The sequence below is a fragment of the Amaranthus tricolor genome, chromosome 7 (assembly GCF_026212465.1).
Source record: "Amaranthus tricolor cultivar Red isolate AtriRed21 chromosome 7, ASM2621246v1, whole genome shotgun sequence".
Taxonomy (NCBI): Eukaryota; Viridiplantae; Streptophyta; class Magnoliopsida; order Caryophyllales; family Amaranthaceae; genus Amaranthus; species Amaranthus tricolor.
Window position 1 is genome coordinate 12,770,598 of NC_080053.1, and position 12,160 is coordinate 12,782,757.

Sequence of the window (12,160 nt, forward strand, 5' to 3'; positions counted from 1 at the left end):
AAAACAAAAATACAATCGAAAGCTCTGAATATTTTGCACATCAGAGCATTTTGGTTTCGCATGAACAATCAGTTAGATCGTCGACCGCTCATTAGGTGTTACCAAGAACATAGTTCAGTTGAGTCATGAGTGCCTCCCTTGTTCACTTCAGAGAACTACAAAGGTTGCTAAACATGTATTGTATATCCCTGTGGCTGTTCATCAAGACAAAAACAGGAAAAACAGCTCTTAGCAGATACTTCTAAACACCCGTAAATCATCTGAATGATAAATTTTACACCGAAGGGACGGTTTCAAATAAACAAATGTAAGATTAGCATCAGTTCACCCAAGATATTAGCTCAGCTCAGCATTTATTGCCAAACAATAACATTATTGGAAGATGGAGTTCATGTCATCCACGGGAAACAGTCGATTTTATGTAAAAGGCAAGTTGCTACATCTTATGTCTTACATGAATCATTCCCATAACAAGTAACACATTAGCCAAGGATTAGAATGTTGGAATATGGTTCTAAATAACGAGTACAAGCGGGTGGTTTAGGCCAACTATGAGGATGATCACCATTCACTTCGCTCATGTTTGGCTAACTTCTTGAAATTAAGAAATAATAAGGTTGGTTTTGAGTTAGATTTTTCAAAACAAAGACAAAATCAATCCAACAGAACACATTTGATAGCCCTATACACATAGTTATTCTTTGCAAGGTATGCAAAGAAAACACACGACTTTACAATTGTCAGCAGCTCGAAGTCGAATTATGGCACCATACAAAATTATGAAATACAAGTAATTCTCTATAAGACATAATGGAGGAGCAAAACAACTTTGGGGGTAAATGGCAACAGAAAATTGTATGATTTGCAACATTAACATTAGAACTTGTATTATCAGCACAAGTACTTAATTGTTTAACGCAATGTCCAGTTGCTGCAGGCCTACAGCAACACTGAGACAAAAAGAGTACACATAAAATTTGTGCCCTTTTACATTCTTTGCCATTGGCGGACCCAAGATTTTTAAATTAGGGGAGCAGCATTGAAAAGTGATATGTCATCATAATAAACTATCACAAAAGTTTTTATAGGAATTGTAAAAATAAAAAACTAAATAAATTATAACAATTATTGTCTCCATGCTCTCACATTTTGAAAATAATGTTCATTTATATCGTCTCTTGCACCTATCATAAATACACCACGTCTATACAAGTGATTAAAAAAACATACAACAATTTGTCTCTTATACTATTGTGCATATTATAATCATCGTATCCATGAAAAAACATGTACTTAATAAATAAATTTAAAATTATATTTTTTATTAAAATAAATAGAACCTTTTTTTGAGTTGGGAGTGCCTTGCACCCTCATGAACCATGTGTAGGTCCGCCATTGTCCTTCATGATGCTTAAATAGTTTTCTTTCGTCTTCTCACTATCTACTTTGACATCTAAAGGTAGCAATTATCTAAATTCACCACCATTCATGGGTTTCTAAACCCGGCAACTGTAAAGGTTTGAGATTCGGAAATTTATAACTTAACAAGCCAAATACTATGTATAGCAGTATATGTTTTAAACGATTTTCATCTCATGTTATACAAATATTTTGAAACGACCCCTAAGCATGGCATAACATAGCGAGACATTGATTGGAGATTCAATTTGATTTCGTACCATCATTATCTGTACTCAAAGAAGCACAAGCATTTCATAACATTAAATTTAGAAGAAAAAATAAACCATCATTCACCATTGTTAGAGACCTCTTAAGTTCTTTATTTATTTTTGCATACTTTGTTACAACAGGTAACCGAACATATTAAAACGAAAAACAATCTTAGAGATGAATTCACTCACAGACCTTGTAGCACTCTCAGTAGCAACAAACTCTATATGGCAGCATTAAATATATATCCAATGAAATATACAACATAAATAGATCATATATTGAAATAAGACTTGTTCTTGTACCATATTTATGACATCAGACGATCAGAACCAGTCAACATGAGTCCATAACTAGTCAAGTTTCTGAGTTCATCTATTTTTTCTTTTGAAATCCTTCGGACCTACAAGATTCGGAAGAGAATTATTCATCTCATTCACAAGCAAAGATGCAGCCTCCAACTTCCCCATTTTCTTTAAATTGTTGATAAGTGACCTGTATATATAGATTGAAGGCCGTACTTGCTCGTTTTTCATAGCACTGAAAAGTCCTAAAGCTTCCTCGACATTACCTGATCGACCAAAGCTCTCAATCAATGCAGTGTAAGTTCTCAAATCTGGGGTGAGTTGATTTTCATTCATTTCCCTCATGTACACTAAACAAAGATCTAATCTACCCATTTTTTGTAAATTGTTTAAGAGGGTATTATAGGTAACAATATCTGGACTTATTTTAGCATTTTTCATGGAATCAAACTCCTGTAGCATGTCATCTACCCGACCAGCTCGCCCTAACAACCCAAGAACTGTATTATAAGTGACCAAATCCGGCTCGCACTCTATAACCTTCATATGATCAAAAATCATTAAGGCCTTTTCGATTTGCCTACACTCACCAAAGGCGAAGATCATTCTATTCAAAACAAGAACTCCACAATGCGATAACTGATAAATTTCTCTAACAAAGTTGAGTAACTTGGAATGATCATCAGAGTTCACAAAAGCCTTAGCAAGATGGAAATAAGATTTTGAACTCATGCCTTTAGAAGAAACAAGTATATCTTTAAATATATCAAGTGAAAGTTCAAGGTCATTCCTTTCACTTGCTGCAGCCAAAAGGATATTATAAGCCTCATAATCAAGAAAAATATGTCTACTATGTAAAAGATTCCGAAGGTTAGCAATTGTAGAAACACTTGCAGATTTACACAACCTTTCGATTTCAACACGTATTTCCTTATTGGAGAGAGCATTATTTTCAACGGAGTAAAGAATGTGATTCAGGAGATCGTTTGTCGTTTCGGGATAACAATTATAGCTCTTAGTTACAACCCTGAAACTCCCTAGAATAGCAAAGAGCGGCCATACTCGAGTACCAACATATTTAACCTGTATCAAGAGGGCTATATATTCAATATATTTCAAAACAATTGCCAATAAAAATGCTACTTAGAAGAAAATGCAGACAATATTAGGAATTGCACCCAAATCTTAAAATTAATTCCATAATACAATGAACTGGTTCTGTAGATCCTACTTTTCTTTTTGGAAGCTATGTTAATCCTACTTGAAATAAAAGTATGAGCTTTAACATATTACATCAAATGTACATGATGTAAGGCACCAACTCAACCAAAACCAAAAGTTGATCCTTAAAACCTAGGATATAGTTGTATATATTATATACTCTCATTCCACATACCCCTTCACATGAGAGTCATTTAGGCTAGAATTGTAAAGGTTCGCTTTAACTATTCCAAGGTGAATGAAAATCGAACCTTCTACTTCTTATCACGTTGGCTTCTGATACCGTATCAAGAAGCTCTTGACTCGAATCAGCTCAACTAAAAGCTTATCAACCGAACTAAAAGGTTAAGCTGATGAGAGGTGTCATGGGTTCAAATTTCTTGGTTCCTTGACACATGAAAAGGAGTATAAAGCTAACAAAAACATCAACAACAACAACGTGAACGTTATAATCCCAACTATATTGAACCAAAATAAATCACTACAGTTATCGTCTATTTGTCCCTAACAATCTAGCAAGCACATAGTTTTTTGTTATCATAGTTCATAAATCATAAATATAATCCTTGTGTATACTATGTAAGATAAAATATTTAAATTCGACCTACTAATCTGCTATAAACAAATACATTATCTCCAGCTTCATTCATTAAATCTACAGAAAACCCAAAAAAAATAGTTAAAATGAATAGCTGATTTACCTTAACTGGAGTGAGACATGAATTTCTGGAAAACCCAATACTTTGATAAAATGGCCCTAAAGAAAAAAGGAGCAGGGATAGATTTCCTTTATTCCTGCAATTTATAATTGTTCTCGTTCTTGAACCAATTTGCATGCTACAAATTCTCAATTTCACAAGATTGAAGATTTTAAGGTAAACCCTCTGTTTACAAGAGATTTAATCCCAACAAAGAATTTAGTGTGTGAATTTGAACAAAAGGCTATAGGGATTCCGCACATTAGACTCCAACGGACTTATTCAGTGGTATATTTATTTTAGACGATGTGATTATAATTTGCTCTTGTAATATAGTGGTAAGTACTCTTGCCTGTCACGCGGGTGGCTCGGGTTTGATCCCCGGCAACGGCGTATATTTTTTTAAATCCTGTCCAAACATCAATTTGATCGTTTTGTGTTTTCAAAGAAATTCATTTTTAAATGTAGTTTAATATTTTTGAAATAAGATAATTTTTAACTAAAATATTTCTTGTAATGATAGTTTTATGAAATTATTTAAATAAAAATATACTTTTACTAAGTATATAGTTCAAAAAATCTATTCAATACTAGTTTTATCAAATACATAAAATAGTCGTATTATTAGGAGATTTTATTAGTCGTTTTTAGCGCCTAATTTTTCTTATATATTTGTTCGTTACTAATTATAATTTAATTAGTGATGGTAGTAATTTGAAAAATCTCTACAATGATTAGAAACGTGTTAATTCGTAACGTGATTATAAATCGTAACAAGTAACGCGAACTTTGGAGGTAAAACTTAAAGTGATTTTTAAACATGAAGTACAAGTTACATAACTTGTTACATGTACAACAATATTTACCCAAACCTTAAACTATCTTAGATAAACCTTTCTTACACCATATTAGACCAAATTGAGGATATAAATCACCTCAAATCAGCCCCAAAACAGCAGCCTCTAGCTGCCATACTAGCCCTCTTTTAGTCCCAAAACTCACTTGCACACTCCACCAAACTCTTTACCCAAAGCCCCTTTTGTTCTTACCCAAAAACACCATCATAACAAGCATGCAAACATAATAAATCAAGACATATTTTTTGTCCATATTTTCAGCTCCATCAACCTTCTTTCACTCTTTATTTTACTCCTTATTTCATCCATAAGCATAGTTGAAGTTCAATGTAACAATTCCTAGCAAAAACACCTTCTTTTCTCATCAAATCTTCTTCAAAAGCCCATCTAAAACTTCTAAAAATTTATGTTTATAAAATCAAATCTCTCATGAAAATAATCTTCATCTTAAGAGCTTTCCATAGACACCAAACTTGAAGAAATCCACCAAGTATAGAGTAAGTTATGTTCATTTCTTTATTCCACTAGTTTTTGTTAAAACTTGTTCATGTAAAACATTTTTTTTACATGAATCTTTTTATAAACTAAGAAAATCATCACTTATAAATCTATAAAAATCGGCCATAATAGAAAGTAAGAACATGTATTTCCACAAACATATAAATTTTGTTACTTAAAGGATTCAAATAAAATTATGGGACTTAACTAAGTATATTGCTCAACATAATAAGTATACTCCAAATATATTAAAATCATCACAAGTATTAGTCTAACAACTCTAACTTGGAAAAGTTAAGTGCATGTTAGAAATCCAAAATTATTATTGATTTTTGGATGAATGCAATATGTTTAGTTGAAGAGTTGGAGTTGAGACTTGAAGGGCAAGGACCCGAAGTTAGAACCACTTCTAAAAACGCGTAGGAGCTTACATGGGAGCTTACGGAATAATTATATAGGCTTGGAGTCGAGGTATGTCACATGGGGTGATTTTTAAAGGATTTAAGAACAAGTTGGAAAAGTTTGTGTATAAATTTTTTTTAAAAAAAAATTAAAATTCCCAAAGAGAAGTTCTTAAATCTTGAAAAATGATGTCAAAATGATAAATTTGAGTATGGAATAATTTATTACATGTATTATTATTGTGGGCATCATGCATGTTGATTTTATAAATTATTGTATGTTTAAAGGCATATTTAATACTACTTTGTGAAAGTTATTGTGATGGAAATGATTATATGAATTTGAAAATATTTGAAATTCATTTTAAAAGAAATTTCCAGTAGCTATATGTTAAGAAAATTTCTTGGATACTTTTTTGTTGAGATTATTCGTTAAATTGATATTTTAATAGATTTTAAGGTGTTAAATACTCTTATTATAAAACTTGGTATTAGATGAACTCTTCATCATCAAAAATAATTAATAAAAATATATTATAATGTCTCCAACAAGATTTGACCAGAATATATTTAATTTGGAATTTTTTTATTATTTTTGAATAATCGTTAAATTGTTTAACGGTAAATTGTAAAATGGTAAAATATAAAATAATTACCAAACAAAGACATATGGACTTGAAATTTTTATCACATACTCATATGGACAGTAGGTAAAATTGGTAAAAGTTTGGGAAGGTTTCGTTGACATTTAAGGACCTTAATAATTTTTACTCTGTTATTAATAATCGTTAAGTTGGAAAACAGTAAAATATAAAATAAATACTAAATGACTTCTTTTGGACATGAAAAGTTTATGAGACACTTATATAAACAGTAGATACATGTTTAAAAATTTACATAGATTTTCGTGACCATATATGGACTTAAACAAATTTTATTCAGTTTATCAGTAAAATAACGATATTAATTATTAAAAATACCCAACATGATTTTTAATGGTTATTTAAAATAATATACCCCTTAAAATAGATTCTGGAATATCATATAATTTTTATAATATTTTATTCGGACTCAAATAATTTTAAACCTATTTTATTCTATTTATCGATAAAATGTCTATACAAAATAATGAAACATCATACATAAATTCTATAAGTTCAAATGGCCTAATAAACATGGTATATGACTTCTAGAACTTTGGTATAATTTTATAAAATAAATTATTAATTATTTACTAATTTATCAAATTAATAGAAAATGTTTATTTATTAAAAAGTGTAATATTGTTAATTAAATTTGGGTAAAAATAGACCTATATAAAAAAATTTATAATTATATTAATAACCTACTGCCTCATAGTATAAATTAAGTTTAAATTAGATGGTTTATAAATTTTACGGATTTAAGACACCATTTAAATAACGGTAAAAACCCAAATTGTCGAAAATAATTGTAAGATCGTTATAAATTCGAATAACCAATTATAATCTGATGGGACAACCTTAAATTCATTTTAAATAAGGTATTATAATGACTTCATTAATTTGGGCCTTGTTGGAGAATTAATATGTACTTTGTAAATCAATTATCGATTTTATTACCGGCAAAACTATCTCGTATTTAACATAATAGTGTTTTATGAAATCTTCTGTCATAATGATTTTATAGACTTATGAATCATATTCCATTTGTTTTGAATGAATTTCAAACCCTTTTAAGTTATATTTACTTTAAGAAGGATTGAAACGAAATATTTTAGTGGTTTCCTTAAAAAAAAATCGTATTGAACTTTAATCACTTTTTGTTAATTTCCATACATGCTAGTGATGCCCCAATATAATACAAAGGTTATGTTTAATGATATGATTATGCTAAGCATGTTTTACCCATGTGGGAAATATTATGATTTGATTTTGCTAAGTCGCAAATAAAGTATGTTTTGCTATGTGCAAATAAAAGATGTTTATCAAATGGAAAAAGTTAATATTTTGACTTTCAAATGCTATTAAAATTACAAGATATATATTATGTACAAAAAAATGTTTTAGCCTAAATGGCGGGTACATATGCCACAGCAAATGTTGTGTGCATGATTAAACGGCTCACCAATGCTGAGCGTGTATTGTTCACAATACCATTGTGTTACACTTGTCGGACATGTCGCAGACGGTAGACCGACTACCAAACGAGTCACAGGATGACTCACAGAGTACCCATGTAAACTTATGATATGATTTTGAAATTGATTTGGATCTATTGAGATCTTATGATTTATGATAAAAATGAAAATTCAAAATTACTATAGAGCCATTGAACTGGATTTGAATCATAATATGATTTATCAAATGAAAAAGCATATTTCAAAATGAATTAACTCAAATAAAAAAAAGATTTTAATAACTTATTTGACGGACACCAGTGTGTTTATACTCAGCCTTTTTGCTGTTACTATGCTTTGTATGTTTTTCCAATGGTTTTGTTTTTAGAGTAAACCCCTATGGCACCTCGACGGAGGATGGATATGCGAGTGGAAGTTGAACCCGAGTTGGAGTATGACTCCCCTTTTGTTTAGATCTCTTTATTGTATTTGAGAGACTATTAGTTTAGATTTAGACTATTTTAAGGATGTAATTTGAACATTGGACTTATTTCGATTTGGTTGTAATTTTCCTATATTTTGGACAGTTAAAACTTCCGTTATATTGCTTTGGTTTGGTTCAAGTATTATACTTGAATATTGGTTTGACCTTTAAGTAACCCCTTAATTGTGTTGGCAAAAGTAAACTTCCGCTTGATTAATACTAAATTCCAGTTAGTGTTTGCCTTCATAATTCGAGGCGGTTACAATACAATTCGCAAGATAGTTTGAATTCATAAAAATAATCGATATAATTAGAGATGTAGTACTTATGTATATCGATATATACATGTCGTCATATTCACAAGAAGTTTATATGCTAATAATTTATATTATTAAGCAATTTAATCCATGTATAAAAGCACTTTTCATGGTAAGATTGTCTTATACTAAAATTTGTGTATAAAAATATAAGCTTATATTTTATATGGGCTAAGTCCACTAAGCCCACTAGGTTAAACCGTTAAACCTAGAGTCTCTCTACGCTCTTTTGGATAAGTTAAACGATTTAATTTTCTGATTCCTTAAGGCAAGATTAGTGTTATTTTGCAAGAGTTTCATGATTTACGGCCAAACTTCGTACGACCACCACAACCACCCAAAAGTACCCTCTTCTTTGATTGTATACTATTTTTAATAGAAACGATTTTTACAAAGATTAATAAACTACTCATATCAACAATGTAGGTCTCACTAATAAGTTGTATTTTATTTTCTTCCTCTTATGTTTACTGATTCTTGCTATTTTTTCAAAGATTTTGAACCCTCCTCTTCAAAACCCCTTAAAATAGTTCAATCATAACTTTTTAGTAGCTCTTTATGATTATTGATTGTGATTTTTTCAAGAATCAAACAATGAAAAATTAACTCAAAGCATAATTAAAATAATATAGGATTGGAGAGTACTTGCAAAGAGAATTGGATTGGAGAAGAAGACAAGAACAAAAAACCCTAAAAATTGTAATGTAGTCATGGGATTGAAGATTATACGTTTTCACCATTGTTAAACACGTTTATATATATTTGTAAATAGTTCAAATTAAATATGTTAATAGTTAAATTATGACATATAATTTGACAATTGATGTTTTATAATCTAACTCAATTTTGAATGTATAAGTTTCAATTATCGTTTTAAAAATAAGTATTCAATATATATAAAGATATTATATAGGTTTTAGTTCAAATTGAATACGTTAATAGTTAAATTATGACATATAAATTGACAATAATGTTTTATAATCTAACTCAACTTTGAACTTATGATCTTCAATTATCGTTTTAAAAATCAGTATTCAAGTTGTACAGATATATTGTATAACATTTAGTTCAAATTTATTATGTAATAGTAAAATTGTGACATATAAAGACAATTGATGTTTTACAATCTACTCAATTTTGAACTTATAATCTTCAATTATCGATTTAAAGATAAGTATACAGATTGAGTAGAGTTATTGCAACGCATTAAGTACAAATTGAACATTTTAGAATTAAAATTGTGATATATAAATTGACATTAAATCCCCGTTTGCATCTCTTCGTAATGTCTGTAAAGTCATTTTCATGTTGAATTCATTCATTAAATTCTCTATTAGAGAGACGTTTGGAGTTTTGAAGATGAAATGTCGATTTTCTTTATAATTTCTTGAAGGTTTTCAGAGATTTTGTAAAGAAATTAATTTGCAAATTATTTTGTTCATCAAATTCTTCATTAGAGAGATCTTTGGAGCTTTGAAGATAATATGTCGATTTTCGTGATAATTTCTTGAAGATTTTCAGAGATTTTGTAAAGAATTGAATGAGCAAATCTTTTTGATTTTGTTTCCTGAATGTCGAGTTTAAGTTTGGCGGTTTTGAAAATCATTTTTCGTGTTTACAATTTTCAAAAATAGCAGTTAATTATTATTTATTCTTTTTCCTTTTTTTAGTTGATAATGAAGATTGGGCTGGAGGGAGTTGGGCCGTCTCAGTCTGAGACGGTCTCGGCCAAGAATAGCTGAAAGGGCTTTCAGGTAACGATTATCTAGATTAACAGGTTACTCCATCTTATTTAATTTAAATGACACATGTCATGTTCAGATTAAATGATACAATTTTTTTAAAAACTAAAAACACCAAAACAAAGAAGAAAAATAGGACTCTCACCCATCTTGGACTTTCTTTTAACTTCTCTTTCCTATTAACTCTACCATCACCACTATGCTATATCTGTCCTCAAAAACAGTCCCAACTATGCTCCCACCACTACTAGCACCACTTGAAAAACTATTAATTTTTAGTGGTCATTTTAAACACATCATCAAAAATATCATAATTTGTAAATCTCTAAAATGTTTTTCTAGAATTGGACCCAAAAAAAATCATTATTTGCATCATTAAAAAAGATTCATTTTCTGAATTTGAATTATGTGTATAATTTGCTTAAAAGACAATGGATTCAATTAGCAGACTTATTGGTATAGTTATGGATCGCTCTTGTTTTTAAAGAAGCCATAGGAGATGATTTACCTTAGGGTTTGATGCCATAACTTTTAACTAAAACACCAAAATCAACCATTTTTAATGTGAATATTAGCTCGGTTAATGACCAATTGGTATTCAATTGAGATAAAATTAAGTAGCTTTTAAAAATTACAAAAAAGGATTTTTTTTTGTCGGTGTAAAGTTTGTTTGTGGATAGTTATGATGTGAAAAAGTAAAACTTGGCATAATAGGATGGTCGTGTGAAATAGGGATGGGCATGGGTCGAATCTTGATCGATTGCAACTAAACCCAGATCCAAACTCTAATTTTTTTTGGACCTAGATCCATAAAGTCTAAAAAATTTAGACCCGAACCCAAACCCTTAGGGTCTGGCGGGTCTAGAGTTTGGATCTGGTTTAAAACAATTTTATTTTTTTTCCTGAATTTTTTAACATACATATTATACAATTTTTGACCTTTCGTATAAAATTGTTTAAGCATTTTCAACTAACAAGGATCTTATAATACTTTATACTAATTGAGCGAATAAATATTTGAAACTTTTCAAAATATAAGTTCTTATAACAAAATATTTGTCAAGTCTTTAAATTTTAAAAGTATAGATGCAACGACCACATTTCAAATTACATGAACCGACAAAGTTTAAATTACGTAAAGTTTCGAAATATACCGAAATTCCAAATCAAACAATTTTAACTAATACCAGTTGTGAGACTGCGTGGTACGCAAGTGGTCCTCCAAGAAATCCTTTTAAAGATAACTTGAGTTTAAAACGGAGTAACTCTTAACCATATACGAAGTTGTAATGACAAATTTTGTAGCATTTTAAATTACAAAACAACAAAAAACGTATCCTAAGAAGATTGTTTGATAGTTGTTGTGGGTTTGAAATATCAGTTGTGACTTGCCTTGGCCAAACATCACTATGATCGACAATATTAACATGTTCCTGAGATTCCATTTTCAAGTATCGTACATATCAACATTCAACATTAATAAAATGACAAATGAACTCCTTATATCAAAATTTTCAGCTCAACAATAAACTTTCAAGACCAAAAATGTTAACGCTACATTCAAGCAGCAGCAGCAGCAACACAGTAGTTTCCTGGACAAATATAGTAGTCTTTGATCAGCAGTACCATTTAATAAATAAAATGTTCACTTAATATCGTACAAGTATTAAATAGATCTAAAGCATCTCAACCCCATCATCAAAAATCATCTTTTTAAGTAATTTAATCGAATAGAATATCTTAATTTACAATTCAAGCTATCCAAGTAAAATGACTCTTAACTGGTGATTTTCTAAGCAAAATTACACTAAAAATTTAATACCATTAACGTTTTGCACTATTTGGCGTCCTGTTATCAATTTGCATTT

At 29.9% G+C, this 12,160-nt stretch overlaps 1 protein-coding gene across 1 annotated transcript; it reads right to left on the reverse strand.

Annotated features, from left to right (window-relative positions):
• Nucleotides 1-1,684: 1,684 nt before the first annotated feature.
• On the reverse strand, nt 1,685-4,181 carry LOC130818780 (pentatricopeptide repeat-containing protein At1g11900). The gene is made up of 2 exons (XM_057684981.1): nt 3,899-4,181; nt 1,685-3,059 (listed from the first exon to the last, which is right to left on the reverse strand). Exons 1-2 carry the CDS (start codon nt 4,031-4,033, stop codon nt 2,043-2,045), a joined length of 1,152 nt encoding a protein of 383 aa, XP_057540964.1. The 5' UTR covers nt 4,034-4,181; the 3' UTR covers nt 1,685-2,042.
• Between the last annotated feature and the right edge of the window lie 7,979 nt (nt 4,182-12,160).